The sequence below is a fragment of the Gymnoscopelus braueri genome (genome assembly GCF_963280865.1).
Source record: "Gymnoscopelus braueri genome assembly, chromosome: 9".
In the NCBI taxonomy this organism is placed as follows: Eukaryota; Metazoa; Chordata; class Actinopteri; order Myctophiformes; family Myctophidae; genus Gymnoscopelus; species Gymnoscopelus braueri.
In genome coordinates, this window is record NC_137610.1 from 3203801 (window position 1) to 3222945 (window position 19145).

Consider the following 19145-nt stretch of genomic DNA (forward strand, 5'->3'; position numbering starts at 1 on the left):
GAAAAAAGAAAGCCACTAGAAATTGGGTGTAAAAAAGATAGCCTTTGCACTAAAATATCTAAAGCAGTTCCATTTGAAAGCATTTTGTGAGTTATTTGATTAGTAATCGAGAAAGGGAAAGAATAGATTAAGTGCATACTTCTTTGTTAACACGTAATGTTAAATTTGTTTTGTTTAGGAAAGTTTTGTTTTGTCGGTTTCTTGAACCTTTCACTCTCATGTGTTGAAATACATTCAATCAATCAATCAATCAATCAATCAATCAATCAATCAATCAATCAATCAATCAATCAATCAATCAATCAATCAATCAATCAATCAATCAATGGTATCTCAGTGACTTGGAAAGAGGTAGAAGGGTTTTGTCAAACTGCATCTGTTTATGGTGGGAATTTGTCTTATCTTCCCATGGTCGAATTCCTCAAACTTGCTGATGACCTGTGTGGTAAAAACAGTTTATGAAGGCTATTAGTCCAGGTGATATGGGCACAATTTGTGAGCTTTTAGATCTGCTATTTCACTACTTTTGTGCAACACTCTTGTATGATGAAGTAGGGCATTCATTTACGAAAAAATTACTAAAGTTAAAATATGGAGGCCCGACAGCAATAGGTATCATTGTAATCCTTGTCCATCAAAACATACAGTAGGTGTAGATGTCACCTATTCTCTGTTGTCATGTTTGGTTCAGGTGATATGATGCAAAACACATTTGGTAAATTGGGGGAAAGTAAAATCGCCACCTTAGTTAGCTGTGTGACTAAAGGTTAGTCACACAGCTTTTTATTTTGAGCAGCCGATTATTTTTTACCCCTTTTTCTCCCCAATGTATGTCATTATGCCAATTAATTCCTCCCCACACACATTTCTGTGTTGTCACTGCTGTTGTATCCTACTGACTCACCTGCCAGTGAGGAGCCCCCACCTTCGTCCTACACTTCCCGCTCAACACTCCCCGCTGACAGGCTCCGCCCCCAGCCCTTAGGAATGCGTACAGTGACATATATCACACTCCCCGTCCGGCTTCCCTCCCCTGAACACGGGCCAATTGTGTTCGCATAGATGCCCGACAAAGCCGGATGCACCACGGTGGATTCAAACCCACAACCTCTGTGGTGGTGAGCAGGGACTTTACCACTGCGCCACCCGAGCGGCCTCGATGACACTATTTCTCAAAGTTCAGGGCATCACATTAAGTCTTTCAGTACAGTACAATAATTGCTAAATAATTATATATTCTTATAATAACCATTGCTATTTAATTTCTGTTTGTTCAGGGGTAACCTTGTCTGTCTCTTTATTAAAGGGATTCTAGGCAGCTTCAGAGATCAAAAAGAGAAAAAAAAAAAGTCAAACACCGCCCCTCCATTCCACCGAACCCTCCTCATCAGCAGTTCGTTTCCCCGACCACCAGACAAGTGACGCAGGGGGACTTCTGAAAGGGCCATGCCGAAAATAGGTTGCTTTATTCGGATACAATGCATGTCACTGCCCGCCCCTGCCGGTTCTCTGAATTTTTATTTTTAAATAGCCTCTGTCATGATTAATTGACAACATATATGAAGTTAAACAACAAAATTCTATCCTAACCATATCTTATAGGGTAAATAAAGTAAATTCCGTGCTTCAAAAAAGAAGTTTGAGAGCTTTTTGAAGTTTTAAAACAGCGGAGAAAATAACGCACAGAAAAGATGGCTGCCGCTCGTTTTTGGTCGGGTGCACTCAGGCTGGACTCCAACCTTCGCTGTCAATCACAGAACATTGAGCGAGGACGCTGATAGGACAGTTCACACGGACACGGACGCGCACGGACGCGCACATGCGTGCGTTTCATTTACGTCCCGGACAGAGCCGGATACCTGGATGTCAAAACATAAATAGTAGGGAAAATACGGATTTCAGGACTGTGTTTCAATGCAGGAAAACACCCCAGCATCATTATATAGTGGCTGATAGAGGGGAACAAATGCAAAATATATATATATATATATATAAATATCTTTAAATTTAGGCTTAAAGTTACCTAGAATCCCTTTAAACAGAAAATATTATTTAATTTGGAATACCAATTTCATCCAATCAGGATAAACAAGAACTGTGGAAGTGCACCAGGTGTCATGCTTTTATGAAAAAGAAAAACTTATTTTCACATGTCACATAGAGCAGATGGCACATGGCATGGCATTTATAATATGACGAAGATCACAATGCAAAGGGGTCAGATTGTATAGTCATTTGCAATACTTGCCTTCGTGAACAGTTCCATAATGTGATCCTTATGGGCAAAGTCGGTGAATATCTCAACAATGTACTGGATGAGAAATGCACCCTTTGTTTTATGTCTATATGACATCTCATCTGCAGGAGAAAATAAGAGAATGGGAATCACATAAATGTTTGTTCAGTGAAGTATCTGATTTTTTATAAACTGGTAAACACAGCACACTCACTTGGGGTGCTGGAAAGGAAGGAGATGAAGTCCTTCTCTTTGTTCTTGTAAGCATCACCCTCAATGCCTCCTTCGTCAGTTGGAGGGTTAAGGGATGGCTGGGAAGCAGCACCACCACCAGCACAATCGCTTACCAACAAAGATCCGTGCCCCGCTGAAACAACAATGTTATATATTTTTTGCAGCACTCACTGAAAGCCAACCAGTTCTAAAACAACTGTCATACCATTGCCCAGGGTAATAGATCATAGATGATTTTGGACAGGTCATTGTGACTCTTGCGATATTTTAACACTTCACATGTCTCAACTACTGTACATGGGTGTTCCAATGATTACCTCCTCTGCAGGCCTGGATGATGATAACCTTGGGTTTGTCGCACAGAGCTGGACAGTTCTCTGTGTTCAGGTGTGTGAAGATCTTATCGATGTGGAATGCATCAGGGTCTTTCTCTGTACATTTGACGCCGTTGATGATTCCCAAATCCCCATGAGACATGATGACGACAAAAACGCTGTCTGTGTCGCCGAGACGCTCATCTTTCGAAAAGTCCTCGACAGCTTTATCAATCTCCTGTGACATCACATTAAGTCAATCACTACTACACAATATCACAATAAGTGACTCATTGCATCACATTAAGTCATTCAGTACAGTAAAATAATTGCTAAATAACTATATATTACCATAACCATTGCTATAATTTCTGTTTGTTGAGGGGTAACCTCGTCTGTCTCTTTATTAAACAGAAAATATATATTTAATTTGGAATACCATCCAATCAGGAGAGAGGATACACAGGATAAACAAGTGAAATTGAAGTGAAGAAAAAAAAAATAGCAGACCAAATTGGATCTGGAACACTATAAAACTGAAGCTGATAAATGGGTTCTCTTTCCTGATTGGATTAATGTTTTTTTTCTATTAAATAACTGGAGTGATTGGGGGACCCCTGTTATTGAGCACTCTATAGCTATGATTACTGCCAGCATATATACATTTAACAAAATAAATTGTCAGAAATGGGTAAAAGCTTGTCTTTCATGCTAACCTTGTCCTCTGTTTTGTTCCAGGCTCCCTCTTCTTCAAACCCAGTGTCCCTCAGCTCCATCATCACTCCTTCCACCCCCTCCCTGGATTTCCAAACCCTCTCACCATTCCCAGGATCTCCACTCACGCTCGAAACTGGCTTCCCCAAACACACTGCAAGATATTGCAGTGTGTGCAACAGCAGCGGCAGTTGCACACACTGCAACGGCAGCGGGATCCCACTGTACCCGCAGGACAGGTCCCGCAGGCGGTATTGTCATGCTCTACTTAGCAAGAAGATATTAATTTTATGTCTAGGCTACATTCAATCAGAGGAAAGCATCAATTCCCCTACTGGATACAGCGGAGTGGTGTCTCTCTTTCTCTCTCTCTCTCTACCTCTCCCCCCCTCTCTCTCTCTCTCTCGTGTGTTCATCGCGATCGCCAACAAATGTCGGCGACAGCATAATCGAAGCAAAATGTCTGGCAGTTGTGTAGTAGCCTTAAATCATTAAGCAATTTTGTTGATAAATATAGACAAGATGAAAATGTAGAATTCAAAATAAAGAGTGGGCTAAAAGCTCTCTTCATTTTAGTTTAAATTAAAGGACGAGACAAAATATTATTTGATATTATTATTATATTATAATTATTATTATCACTTTGTAGTCACTTACTACATCTCTCAGTTCAAATCTCAAAAGATTCTCACATATGAGAATCCTTGAACTGGAGAAATTCTTGTGGCTTGTTAAGCATACAGTACCTGTCCACTAAGATTGATGAGACTCTTCACGTCTTACCCCAATGTGGTGGTGAGCAACTCCAACATGCTCTCTCCATCTTTCTCAGCACCATTCCTGTTCTTGCCAGGATCATCAAACTTCACATTGTTGATTAACAATGCCGGGCGCTTCCGAAAGGATTTCTCAAGCACAGGGTAAACCTTTGAGACATTTGAATAATACAATTCATAGGCAGCAGATAATTAGGATCATTACATGAGATGTAAGTGATATTTTTTTGATGAACACAAACATATTCTTGTTAAGAGGTTAAAGCTCTATATACTGATCAGTAATCATTACTATAGAGTGTTTGAGGGTAAATATTCTGGTGGGTTGCCAATTTCGTCCAATCAGGAGAGTACCCATTCAGTAACTCATCATAGAGCTTTTTAACACTTATTTTTAACAACAGCAAAAACATATCACTTACTAAGCAGTGTTACAACCTAATGTTTTGAACAGGTGAATCAAACTGTAGTTTGAGAAATAAAAATGGTATCCTTCTGTGATCCACAAATGAAATAAAATATACACATGCGTATACACAAGTGTATGTACAGCAAAATGCACATGAAACTATGAAATAATGATTTGATCATTTTGAATGAAGCTCATTTTATGAGCAGTAGTGTGATCTTTAGCATTCTCACTCCTAAGTTGTCACATATTGACGCATGGTCAACATACCCCTTTTGCATGCCATGTTGACATTTACTATTCTCTGTATGTAAACAGAAAGGCGTTGAGTCGTCAGAAGCGGACATCGCACAACTCATCGCGGGCACTCGCTCAGCTAACGCCTTGCTCTGGCATTACTCACAGGGCCAAAGTCTGCTTTTCTGTTTCAATTCATTTTCAATGTATTTAAAGTAATGCTTCACTGCCAAAATGAACTTTTTCTACCAATACAACTTTTTCGGGTGCTCGGCTCGTGCAGTGGTAAAGTGCCTGCCCACCACCGCAGAGGTTCTGGGTTCGAATCCGCCGTGGTGCTTTCAGCTTGGTCGAGTGTCTATATGAACACAATAGGGCATAGCCGTGGTGGCCATTTTGTGGCGGCACAGATAGAAAACCCACTAATTTGCCCCATGGAGATTTCCGAATTTCCTATATACATAATTTTAAGCCTGGAACCAAGCCACCCAGGCTCCTGGCTCTGTGTGAAAACATATTTGAAAACCGCAAAAAAGGGTATTTATTAAATATAGTATATAATGTAATTAAATATTAAAATATTTTTTGACACACTATCAAATGTTTTATGGTCATGATTCACCAGGAGCCTTTATATAAATATTTTCTGAAATCTCAATGGGAAAAATTAATGGGTTTCTATCTGTGGCACCAGAAAATGGCAGCCGCTGGGCCGTGTTCGGGGAGAGGAGCGAGTAGGACGAAGGCTCTACGCCCTCCCGGTGGGGGCTCCTCACTGGCAGGTGAGCCAGTAGGATACAACAGCAGTGACAACACAGAAATGTGTGCGGGGAGGAATTAATTGGCAAAACGACTAAATTGGGGAGAAAAAGGGGTAAAAAGAAAAAAACTGTACTATGGACACACACCCTTTCCCCCGTCTGCCATGAGGTCTCTAGCAGAACAGCTGTAGCATTATTTGTAAACAATACAGACAAAGACGTTTAAACACTTCAGACAACCCATGGTCAGTGTCTGTAATATGGTGGTTTCTCTGAAGTTTGTTTTCATTCACTTTGTAGATGACTTTAACAGAAGAGTTAGCCTAATGCTACCAATGCTAGTAACCCCAGCTTCAGTGCATTATTTTGTCATCATAAATGACACAGAACCAACATGACTAATCTTTAACTACAGAACTAATTGTAAAACTATAAATAAACAGTCATGCAAATATCAGGCAATGTTCATGGATGCGATTCCATATTCCCCAAAATAAGAAATTCACAGATAACAGTTAACTAAGTCTAGTCTACAGTGACTGGTATGGTAATTTCATTAAAGGTCCAGCATTTAAAATGTACAATGCTAGTTTCCGAGTACGTTTCATACTGTAAGTCTTAAAATGCAAATAAAAAAGTTCTGAATTTCAGACACATGGTAACATGATACATGTATGTCGTCTTAACTGCAAGTTAATTAAGGTCAATGAAACCACATTGTTTTAATTAGATGTATTACAATGCTTTAAATGAAAACATTTCCCATATCGTGTACAGACCCCTACACACTCACTTGTGATATTGTTATTCCATGTTACAGATTTTGATACATTTAGCTTGGAATTTATTGTGATATTGTACTATTATTATTAAGGTTTCGAGGCCTATCAGGCTCTCGAAGCCTTATTGCATCTCTTGCCTTTCACTATTCTTCCGCCGTTTTTGGCAGTTCTGGCCTAACCGCGTGGTAACTTTTTACGAAACTCGGCAATATGGTAGAGGGCTATGCCAAACGGCGAAGAAACGAAACTCACAACTATCGGCCAAAGGGTGGCGCTATTTTACTCAATTGACTTTGAACAGGTACAACTCATGCCCTGTTTGACCCACATCCATGACACTTCGATACACACATGCGTCTCCTCATGCCTAACAACTTTCACACTCTGACTTTTGACCTCTGACCTTTAGATCTCCCACCATTTCGAATTATATGAAAAGCAGTTAAAATCAAACTCCTCCTGGGATTTTTGAGCAATCTGCACAAAACATTTTACACATGAACTTTGGACCTATACCGACAGACGTGAGCAAGCGGATTTTCCATACGTGAAAACGTTAAGCTTTTATGAGCCAATGAATATTGCAGTTTTATGAAAATTATTCGTCTGCCCCTAACACATACATGAAGACTCACATTTGTTTGAAACTTTGCAATATTGTAGAGGGTCATTCCAAGTATCACTGAAACCAATCTTACTCCAATTGGTCAAAGGGGGGCGCTATAGCAATTTTTTTAAAATGCAAACTTTAAACAGGCAAAAGTCATGCCTCGTTTGGCCGACAGCCGTGAAACTTGCTTACACATGTGCCTTGACTCATGAGGAACATATCTATCACTTTGACCAGTAAGCTCCGCCCTTAGATTGTCTGCAATTTTGAGCAGTTTGAAAAACATTTAAACCCAGGATTTCTGAGCAATTTGCGTGAAAGTGTGTCGTGTGTGAAGTCCCTTTTCACCAGTTCAGGTCTTTTGGTCCAATAGCTTGATCGCTTAATCATTTGTCTTGAAACCACAGGGTCGCCTGTTCAAATCCCACCTCATGCAGACTTCATCTCAATTGCATTGCACACGACATGACTGTATCAATGAATAAACTTGCAATTGTTAAATGAAACTCTTATTGAGAGTAGTTATTTTCAATGTATGACGTATTTCATTCCCTCTTTTGTTTTGTTTTGTTGAATTCTCCTTTTTCACTAACTAAGGCTGTGGATTGAATAGCTTGATCAGTTCAGTGTTAGCCTCATGTACCGGAGGTCCACGGTTCACACCCCACTCATCACAGTTTACATTTAAATTGCATTGTACATAACATGACCCTGTTAATTCAGACATGTGCAATTTTTAAACAATAACATGAAATGCTTTTGAGAGTAGTTGTTTTTTATGTATGACATACTTTCTTGTGAAAATAGCCGATCTACAATCTCACACCTTTTTAGATAGCAACGCATTGTGAGCTTGTAGTTCGACTATTTTCACTAGTTTCCATTCCGAGGACAGAAAAAAAAAATCTTTATTGGTTAATGTTTTGTGAACCAGTGATCTAGAGTAGTTAGCGTCCTGTCTATCCAGTAGCTCAGTCAGTACTGGGGCCATAGCTGAGTGGTTAGTGAGCCCGCCTACGGAGCCAGAGGCCCTGGTTGCCCCAGGTACGATTCCAGGCCAGGCCAGCAAATGTGTCGATGAAATGAAATGTGTCCCTGAGCAAGACTCTTAACCCCTAATTGCTCACAGGCCCTCATTGGAAACAAGGCTGCAAGGACTTTCATGAACGGACCTGTTAAAGGAATTATCCTTATCCTTTACACTGTCTAACCGCAAGTCTGTAGGTCCCTGGTTCAAACCCCAATTTAACCAGTTTGAAAAACATTTTAACCCAGGATTTCTGAGCAATTTGCGTGAAAGTCTGCCAAATCTGTGAGCTCCTTTTCAACAATTCAGGTCTGTTGGTCCAATGGCTTAATCATCTGCCTTGAAACCACAGGGTTGCCGGTTCAAATCCCACCTCATGCAGACTTCACCTCAATTGCATTGCACACAACATGACTGTATCAATGAATAAACGTGCAATTGTTAAATGAAACGCTTATTGAGAGTAGTTATTTTCAATGTATGATGTACTTCATTCTCTCTTTTGTTTTGTTTTGTTGGATTCTCCTTTTTCACTGATTAAGACTGTGGATTGAATAGCTTGATCAGTACAGTGTTAGCCTCATGTGCCGAAGGTCCACGGTTCAAACCCCACTCATCAGAGTTTACATTTGAATTGCATTGTACAAAACATGACCCTGATAATTCAGACATGTGCAATTTTTAAACAATAACATGAAATGTATTGGTAAATGTTATGTGAACCAGTGATCTAGAGTAATTAGCGTCCTGTCTATCCAATAGCTCAGTCAGTACTGCGGCCATAGCTGAGTGGTTAGTGAGCCCGCCTACGGAGCCAGAGGCCCTGGTTGCCCCAGGTACGATTCCAGGCCAGGCCAGCAAATGTGTCGATGAAATGAAATGTGTCCCTGAGCAAGACTCTTAACCCCTAATTGCTCACAGGCCCTCATTGGAAACAAGGCCGCAAGGACTTTCATGAACGGACCTGTTAAAGGAATTATCCTTATCCTTTACACTGTCTAACCGCAAGTCTGTAGGTCCCTGGTTCAAACCCCAATTTAACCAGTCCAAATATAATTTACTGAACAAAAATCATGACTTTGTTAATTAATGCAAGTTCACTTCTTCTCACTCTGTCACTGCCTCTCTCTCACTCTGTCACTGCCTCTCTCTCACTCTGTCACTGTCTGTCTGTCTGTCTGTCTGTCTGCCTCTCTCTCACTCTGTCACTTTCTGTCTGTCTGTCTGTCTGTCTGTCTGTCTGTCTGTCTCTCACTCTGTCACTGTCTGCCTCTCTCTCACTCTGTCACTGTCTGCCTGTCTGCCTCTCTCTCACTCTGTCACTGTCTGCCTGTCTGCCTCTCTCTCACTCTGTCACTGTCTGCCTGTCTGCCTGTCTGCCTCTCTCTCACTCTGTCACTGTCTGCCTGTCTGCCTCTCTCTCACTCTGTGACTGTCTGTCTGTCTGCCTCTCTCTCACTCTGTCACTGTCTGCCTGTCTGCCTCTCTCTCACTCTGTCACTGTCTGTCACAACATCTGAAGTGAACTGAGCTCCTGACCTTTGGTAGTTGAGTATAGCAGCATTCTTTTGTTATTTAGCAAGCTGCTAGTAGTGGTACCCTAAGTGCTTTTCTATTAGTATTATATTATTAGCTTGTGTGGTAGTCTGTAGTTTATAGTTGTATTGTTTGTGTGCTTCAAGCAGTAGGCTATTGGCACTTTGTAGTAGTACAAGTAGTTTCACCCTGTATAGGCCACTTGATTGCCTTGTGAAGTGTGTGGTTTAGCCAGCACAGCTCAAGGGATAAGTAGGCAGGTTGAGAGTATTCTCTTCAGTGTGTAACCAACATCTGAAGTGAACTGAGCTCCTGACCTCTGGTAGTTGAGTATAGCAGCATTCTTTTGTTATTTAGCAAGCTGCTAGTAGTGGTACCCTAAGTGCTTTTCTATTAGTATTATATTATTAGCTTGTGTGGTAGTCTGTAGTTTATAGTTGTATTGTTTGTGTGCTTCAAGCAGTAGGCTATTGGCACTTTGTAGTAGTACAAGTAGTTTCACCCTGTATAGGCCACTTGATTGCCTTGTGAAGTGTGTGGTTTAGCCAGCACAGCTCAAGGGATAAGTAGGCAGGTTGAGAGTATTCTCTTCAGTGTGTAACCAACATCTGAAGTGAACTGAGCTCCTGACCTCTGGTAGTTGAGTATAGCAGCATTCTTTTGTTATTTAGCAAGCTGCTAGTAGTGGTACCCTAAGTGCTTTTCAATTAGTATTATATTATTAGCTTGTGTGGTAGTCTGTAGTTTATAGTTGTATTGTTTGTGTGCTTCAAGCAGTAGGCTATTGGCACTTTGTAGTAGTACAAGTAGTTTCACCCTGTATAGGCCACTTGATTGCCTTGTGAAGTGTGTGGTTTAGCCAGCACAGCTCAAGGGATAAGTAGGCAGGTTGAGAGTATTCTCTTCAGTGTGTAACCAACATCTGAAGTGAACTGAGCTCCTGACCTCTGGTAGTTGAGTATAGCAGCATTCTTTTGTTATTTAGCAAGCTGCTAGTAGTGGTACCCTAAGTGCTTTTCTATTAGTATTATATTATTAGCTTGTGTGGTAGTCTGTAGTTTATAGTTGTATTGTTTGTGTGCTTCAAGCAGTAGGCTATTGGCACTTTGTAGTAGTACAAGTAGTTTCACCCTGTATAGGCCACTTGATTGCCTTGTGAAGTGTGTGGTTTAGCCAGCACAGCTCAAGGGATAAGTAGGCAGGTTGAGAGTATTCTCTTCAGTGTGTAACCAACATCTGAAGTGAACTGAGCTCCTGACCTCTGGTAGTTGAGTATAGCAGCATTCTTTTGTTATTTAGCAAGCTGCTAGTAGTGGTACCCTAAGTGCTTTTCTATTAGTATTATATTATTAGCTTGTGTGGTAGTCTGTAGTTTATAGTTGTATTGTTTGTGTGCTTCAAGCAGTAGGCTATTGGCACTTTGTAGTAGTACAAGTAGTTTCACCCTGTATAGGCCACTTGATTGCCTTGTGAAGTGTGTGGTTTAGCCAGCACAGCTCAAGGGATAAGTAGGCAGGTTGAGAGTATTCTCTTCAGTGTGTAACCAACATCTGAAGTGAACTGAGCTCCTGACCTCTGGTAGTTGAGTATAGCAGCATTCTTTTGTTATTTAGCAAGCTGCTAGTAGTGGTACCCTAAGTGCTTTTCTATTAGTATTATATTATTAGCTTGTGTGGTAGTCTGTAGTTTATAGTTGTATTGTTTGTGTGCTTCAAGCAGTAGGCTATTGGCACTTTGTAGTAGTACAAGTAGTTTCACCCTGTATAGGCCACTTGATTGCCTTGTGAAGTGTGTGGTTTAGCCAGCACAGCTCAAGGGATAAGTAGGCAGGTTGAGAGTATTCTCTTCAGTGTGTAACCAACATCTGAAGTGAACTGAGCTCCTGACCTCTGGTAGTTGAGTATAGCAGCATTCTTTTGTTATTTAGCAAGCTGCTAGTAGTGGTACCCTAAGTGCTTTTCTATTAGTATTATATTATTAGCTTGTGTGGTAGTCTGTAGTTTATAGTTGTATTGTTTGTGTGCTTCAAGCAGTAGGCTATTGGCACTTTGTAGTAGTACAAGTAGTTTCACCCTGTATAGGCCACTTGATTGCCTTGTGAAGTGTGTGGTTTAGCCAGCACAGCTCAAGGGATAAGTAGGCAGGTTGAGAGTATTCTCTTCAGTGTGTAACCAACATCTGAAGTGAACTGAGCTCCTGACCTCTGGTAGTTGAGTATAGCAGCATTCTTTTGTTATTTAGCAAGCTGCTAGTAGTGGTACCCTAAGTGCTTTTCTATTAGTATTATATTATTAGCTTGTGTGGTAGTCTGTAGTTTATAGTTGTATTGTTTGTGTGCTTCAAGCAGTAGGCTATTGGCACTTTGTAGTAGTACAAGTAGTTTCACCCTGTATAGGCCACTTGATTGCCTTGTGAAGTGTGTGGTTTAGCCAGCACAGCTCAAGGGATAAGTAGGCAGGTTGAGAGTATTCTCTTCAGTGTGTAACCAACATCTGAAGTGAACTGAGCTCCTGACCTCTGGTAGTTGAGTATAGCAGCATTCTTTTGTTATTTAGCAAGCTGCTAGTAGTGGTACCCTAAGTGCTTTTCTATTAGTATTATATTATTAGCTTGTGTGGTAGTCTGTAGTTTATAGTTGTATTGTTTGTGTGCTTCAAGCAGTAGGCTATTGGCACTTTGTAGTAGTACAAGTAGTTTCACCCTGTATAGGCCACTTGATTGCCTTGTGAAGTGTGTGGTTTAGCCAGCACAGCTCAAGGGATAAGTAGGCAGGTTGAGAGTATTCTCTTCAGTGTGTAACCAACATCTGAAGTGAACTGAGCTCCTGACCTCTGGTAGTTGAGTATAGCAGCATTCTTTTGTTATTTAGCAAGCTGCTAGTAGTGGTACCCTAAGTGCTTTTCTATTAGTATTATATTATTAGCTTGTGTGGTAGTCTGTAGTTTATAGTTGTATTGTTTGTGTGCTTCAAGCAGTAGGCTATTGGCACTTTGTAGTAGTACAAGTAGTTTCACCCTGTATAGGCCACTTGATTGCCTTGTGAAGTGTGTGGTTTAGCCAGCACAGCTCAAGGGATAAGTAGGCAGGTTGAGAGTATTCTCTTCAGTGTGTAACCAACATCTGAAGTGAACTGAGCTCCTGACCTCTGGTAGTTGAGTATAGCAGCATTCTTTTGTTATTTAGCAAGCTGCTAGTAGTGGTACCCTAAGTGCTTTTCTATTAGTATTATATTATTAGCTTGTGTGGTAGTCTGTAGTTTATAGTTGTATTGTTTGTGTGCTTCAAGCAGTAGGCTATTGGCACTTTGTAGTAGTACAAGTAGTTTCACCCTGTATAGGCCACTTGATTGCCTTGTGAAGTGTGTGGTTTAGCCAGCACAGCTCAAGGGATAAGTAGGCAGGTTGAGAGTATTCTCTTCAGTGTGTAACCAACATCTGAAGTGAACTGAGCTCCTGACCTCTGGTAGTTGAGTATAGCAGCATTCTTTTGTTATTTAGCAAGCTGCTAGTAGTGGTACCCTAAGTGCTTTTCTATTAGTATTATATTATTAGCTTGTGTGGTAGTCTGTAGTTTATAGTTGTATTGTTTGTGTGCTTCAAGCAGTAGGCTATTGGCACTTTGTAGTAGTACAAGTAGTTTCACCCTGTATAGGCCACTTGATTGCCTTGTGAAGTGTGTGGTTTAGCCAGCACAGCTCAAGGGATAAGTAGGCAGGTTGAGAGTATTCTCTTCAGTGTGTAACCAACATCTGAAGTGAACTGAGCTCCTGACCTCTGGTAGTTGAGTATAGCAGCATTCTTTTGTTATTTAGCAAGCTGCTAGTAGTGGTACCCTAAGTGCTTTTCTATTAGTATTATATTATTAGCTTGTGTGGTAGTCTGTAGTTTATAGTTGTATTGTTTGTGTGCTTCAAGCAGTAGGCTATTGGCACTTTGTAGTAGTACAAGTAGTTTCACCCTGTATAGGCCACTTGATTGCCTTGTGAAGTGTGTGGTTTAGCCAGCACAGCTCAAGGGATAAGTAGGCAGGTTGAGAGTATTCTCTTCAGTGTGTAACCAACATCTGAAGTGAACTGAGCTCCTGACCTCTGGTAGTTGAGTATAGCAGCATTCTTTTGTTATTTAGCAAGCTGCTAGTAGTGGTACCCTAAGTGCTTTTCTATTAGTATTATATTATTAGCTTGTGTGGTAGTCTGTAGTTTATAGTTGTATTGTTTGTGTGCTTCAAGCAGTAGGCTATTGGCACTTTGTAGTAGTACAAGTAGTTTCACCCTGTATAGGCCACTTGATTGCCTTGTGAAGTGTGTGGTTTAGCCAGCACAGCTCAAGGGATAAGTAGGCAGGTTGAGAGTATTCTCTTCAGTGTGTAACCAACATCTGAAGTGAACTGAGCTCCTGACCTCTGGTAGTTGAGTATAGCAGCATTCTTTTGTTATTTAGCAAGCTGCTAGTAGTGGTACCCTAAGTGCTTTTCTATTAGTATTATATTATTAGCTTGTGTGGTAGTCTGTAGTTTATAGTTGTATTGTTTGTGTGCTTCAAGCAGTAGGCTATTGGCACTTTGTAGTAGTACAAGTAGTTTCACCCTGTATAGGCCACTTGATTGCCTTGTGAAGTGTGTGGTTTAGCCAGCACAGCTCAAGGGATAAGTAGGCAGGTTGAGAGTATTCTCTTCAGTGTGTAACCAACATCTGAAGTGAACTGAGCTCCTGACCTCTGGTAGTTGAGTATAGCAGCATTCTTTTGTTATTTAGCAAGCTGCTAGTAGTGGTACCCTAAGTGCTTTTCTATTAGTATTATATTATTAGCTTGTGTGGTAGTCTGTAGTTTATAGTTGTATTGTTTGTGTGCTTCAAGCAGTAGGCTATTGGCACTTTGTAGTAGTACAAGTAGTTTCACCCTGTATAGGCCACTTGATTGCCTTGTGAAGTGTGTGGTTTAGCCAGCACAGCTCAAGGGATAAGTAGGCAGGTTGAGAGTATTCTCTTCAGTGTGTAACCAACATCTGAAGTGAACTGAGCTCCTGACCTCTGGTAGTTGAGTATAGCAGCATTCTTTTGTTATTTAGCAAGCTGCTAGTAGTGGTACCCTAAGTGCTTTTCTATTAGTATTATATTATTAGCTTGTGTGGTAGTCTGTAGTTTATAGTTGTATTGTTTGTGTGCTTCAAGCAGTAGGCTATTGGCACTTTGTAGTAGTACAAGTAGTTTCACCCTGTATAGGCCACTTGATTGCCTTGTGAAGTGTGTGGTTTAGCCAGCACAGCTCAAGGGATAAGTAGGCAGGTTGAGAGTATTCTCTTCAGTGTGTAACCAACATCTGAAGTGAACTGAGCTCCTGACCTCTGGTAGTTGAGTATAGCAGCATTCTTTTGTTATTTAGCAAGCTGCTAGTAGTGGTACCCTAAGTGCTTTTCTATTAGTATTATATTATTAGCTTGTGTGGTAGTCTGTAGTTTATAGTTGTATTGTTTGTGTGCTTCAAGCAGTAGGCTATTGGCACTTTGTAGTAGTACAAGTAGTTTCACCCTGTATAGGCCACTTGATTGCCTTGTGAAGTGTGTGGTTTAGCCAGCACAGCTCAAGGGATAAGTAGGCAGGTTGAGAGTATTCTCTTCAGTGTGTAACCAACATCTGAAGTGAACTGAGCTCCTGACCTCTGGTAGTTGAGTATAGCAGCATTCTTTTGTTATTTAGCAAGCTGCTAGTAGTGGTACCCTAAGTGCTTTTCCCTGTCTGTCTGTGTGCCTCTCTCTCACTCTGTCACTCTCTTCCTGTCTGTCTGCCTGTCTGCCTCTCTCTCACTCTCCCACTGTCTGCCTGTATGTCTGTCTGGGGAGAGGGAGAGAGGGAGAGAGGGAGAGAGGGAGAGAGGGAGAGAGGGAGAGAGGGGAGAGGGGAGAGAGGGAGAGAGAGACAGAGGGGGAGAGGGAGAGAGAGACAGAGGGGGAGAGGGAGAGAGGGGGAGAGAGAGAGAGGGGGGAGAGGGAGAGAGGGATAGAGGGGGAGAGAAGGAGAGAGGGAGAGAGGGGGAGAGGGGGAGAGAGGGAGAGGAGAGAGTCTGCCTGCCTCTTCCTGTCTCTGCCTTATCCCTCGAAACCGCTTATTGCTGCTTGCAGCTATATTTATTATTATTATTATTATTATTATTATTATTATTATTATTATTATTATTATGCATTGTATAGAGAATGAATTCAGGAATAAAACTAATCTATAATAATGTATTCAGAATACTTTATTAATAAAAAACATGTTAAGGCATTCCTGCACTCTTCCTCTGTCACTGTAAGGTTGATGGAATGGCAATGAGTTAACCCATTATTTTATACTTTGGCAATTCAAAAATAGCAGATATAAAAGCTCATAGTGCTATGAGCTTGTAGATCTGCTATATTTGAAAATCTTAAATATATTTCTAACATTTTTAACTAAAATCTTTGCTTCAGGGGGGTCCCCTGGAACAGCATATGTTTAGATGGGGGGGGGGTCCGTGGCCAAATACATATAATTTTGCAGGTCCTTGACATGAATTTTGAGCACCACCGATATAGCAACATTAAAATTTTTCAGAGAACTGTTAGGATTTAGAAGACATTTGTAGAATCGGCCATGGGTTAAGGGCTGTCGACACCAAGCACTTTTATGTGGTGTGGAGTTAAAACGGTTCTTAAAGGGCAAGAACACTTTGGTAGAGGTTTGGGTTGTGTCGTTACCTTGCCATGATGTAACTCCAAAGGTGGACAAGAAATCTAAAATAATTGCTGCATTAGTGCATTGATTAGAAAATGATCATTCCAAATATGCTCCTCATTGACTTACAGTACATTGTACTGTTATTGATTGAATACTTTATAATTAGTCAGAAATGTGAACAGCACGTGGCACATTCAAACATTAATGCTAATAATGCTAAAAGGATAACAGCTCTCAAAGTCCCTCTTTTAGCCCGTAAACAAACACAAACAAAACTGATTCAGACAAGAACATCACCAAACCCAATAGGCTACTGTTTGTTTTTTAAATAAAAATGTCAACTTCCTGTTGATGTTACTATTTGAAGATCCAGATCCGGATCCACTGATCCAGTCCGGGTTTTCAAATAACAAAATCAACAGGAAGTTGACATTTTTATTTAAAAAAACAAACGGTAGTGGATTTTGTGATGTTCTATATTGTCTGAATCAGCTTAGCTTGTGTTTGAGAGCTGTTTTACCGTTCAATGTAAGTCAATAAGGAGCAATTATTTTTGATTTCTTGTCCACCTTTGGAGTTACATTATGACAAGGTAACTACACAACCCATACCTCTACCAAAGTGGTCTTGCCCTTTAAAACAATATCTTCATAGCTATCATGCTTGGCGTTGATGGCCCATGACAAGCTCATCATAGAACATATGGACAAAGTTTGACAGCACAACAGAGAAGATGGAGGAACTTCGAGCTACACATGCTGAGGTTACAGTTCCTCTTTCTTTTCTTTTTTTCTGATAGTGGTTCCACTCTGTCCTTGCTCTTCTTGGGCTCTTGGAGTGGCTGGTTTCAACTGCTTCCTCAAACTGATGATCCAAACGCTGCTTTTCTATTTGGTGGTTGTCAAAATCTATGTCTCGTATTCAATGCCCTGACATAATAATCAAATAACCGAACAAATGGCATTAGGCTAACTGTTCTGTTAAAGTCGTGAACAAAGTGAATGAAAACAAACATTACCCTCACAGAAACTATTATTATAGAAAACAACGGGCAGGAACATCTGCTCTGCTAGAGTTGCTATGAACCTCCAAGGTGGCGGATGGGGGAACAGGATGTGACACAGTGAAAAGGATGTGGCACAGTGAAAAGGATGTGGCACAGTGAAATCCGATTAGGCTACTCACCTTGTGAGGCCTTGAATTCATGGACAATCTTTGTGTCACATTCCTTCGCAGTGAATGAAGAATCCAACGACGAAGAATATACTTGATTAATTGAAGTTAATTGCAGGCCAAGATCAACCACAGCAAAACTATATCAAAACTCTGTTCATGAACTCTCAAACGACTCTAACAATATAATCTAATTGAGTTGTGTCGTGTCACTGGTAATTTAATCACCACATTTTCACTGAAACTTCACTATTTAAACACTTCTAAAGTATCACACACTAACTTAACACAAACATGCTCACCCAGGGGCGTTCCTCGCTCGCGCATGAGACTGTTTATCCCAAAAGTGTTTTACATAGGAATAATAAACAGTTTGACTGTGCAGTGTTTTGGAAGTCGGTGCTGAGCATATATAACATGTATTGTGATAGTGTATTTTAACAGATTTTTCATATAGTTTCGCTGTTGTTAATCTTGGCCTCCTATTAACTTCAATTCATCAAGTATTCTCTTTGTTTTTGGAGTGTTCATTCACCGTGGAGGAATGTGACACAAACAAGAATGATCTATGAATTTTACCTCTTGAACCCCTGCATCCCTATTCTGGGGGGAACTTTCACCAAAAAATAGCAATTCTACAAGCGCACAACACGTTGTAACGCGACATGTTGTGATCTTGTAGATTGGCTATTTTTGGTGAAGAAATTTAGTAGACGGGAAAAAAGTGCAGTTTAACTCAGGTGTGTTTCATTCAGAAAGGAGGGTTGAGGTGGTTAAGGTTTCACGGGGTGAGTATTTGATAGGGGACAAAAGTCATACTGGGGGTGAAATGTTCCTTTAATGGTGTTTTCAATGATCACAGTATAACCCTGAACGCATATGCGACGCAAAAGGGGTCCCAAGTGTGTTGACCCCTGACGCAAAAGGGGTCCCCAGTGTGTTGACCCCTGACACAAAAGGGGTCCCCAGTGTGTTGAGCCCTGACACAAAAGGGGTCCTGACCCAGCAGTAGACAAACTGGGAGTGAGAATGTGTTGGTTATTTCAGAATACATGAGATTAGAACAAAAAGGGATGCACGCACATCTCCACAAAAATGTGCAGGTGCTGGACTCAAAAATACACACCATAAGAAGAAGAGGAAGTCCGCACACTGTTGATGTTCCAGCGACCACAATTTATTTAAGTTTCATACAACGTTTCGACCCCTTCGGGTCTTCCTGATGAAGACCCGAAGGGGTCGAAACGTTGTATGAAACTTAAATAAATTGTGGTCGCTGGAACATCAACAGTGTGCGGACTTCCTCTTCTTCTTATAGAATACATGAGATGCCTTGTATGGCTTTTCAAATCATATTTGTTAGAATGACTCACATTTGCTGCCTTTAGTGTCTCCTCAATGACTTTAGCGGTACTGGGGATGAGTTTGGTCGACATTTCAAAACTCTTTGCATTCTGTGACAATGGTGGCACAGCTAGAAACCACAAAAAATTGTATCAGTGGCTAATTGTGTAGTGTATTTTACAGTAGGGTCATGATTACAAAGGTACAATGCTTGTATAACACATTTAACCCTTCCCCATTGTGCTTGGGGAAAATCTGACCCATTTCCAAGTTAATGATACGTTAATACGTTAATAAT

General features: G+C 40.7%; 2 protein-coding genes across 2 annotated transcripts in view; both read right to left on the minus strand.

Annotated features, from left to right (window-relative positions):
• Positions 1 to 1311: 1311 nt before the first annotated feature.
• LOC308091648 (caspase a-like) lies at positions 1312 to 3034 on the minus strand (the record flags this gene model as incomplete). Its single annotated transcript, XM_080437310.1, has 4 exons — positions 2788 to 3034; positions 2451 to 2603; positions 2245 to 2358; positions 1312 to 1319 (listed from the first exon to the last, which is right to left on the minus strand). The coding sequence occupies exons 1-4, from the start codon at positions 3029 to 3031 to the stop codon at positions 1312 to 1314; spliced, it is 519 nt and encodes a 172-aa protein (XP_080293436.1). The 5' UTR covers positions 3032 to 3034.
• Positions 3035 to 4277: 1243 nt separating this feature from the next.
• Positions 4278 to 19145, minus strand: part of LOC308091649 (caspase-1-A-like) — a gene marked incomplete at its 3' end in the record, with an annotated part of 19520 nt that continues 4652 nt past the window's right edge. Inside the window, exons 3-5 of the mRNA XM_080437311.1 lie at positions 18877 to 18977; positions 18506 to 18520; positions 4278 to 4424 (exon numbers count right to left, since the gene is read on the minus strand). Of these exons, the coding sequence (XP_080293437.1) occupies positions 4278 to 4424; positions 18506 to 18520; positions 18877 to 18977 (263 nt within the window). The remainder of the gene's footprint in view (positions 4425 to 18505; positions 18521 to 18876; positions 18978 to 19145) is intronic.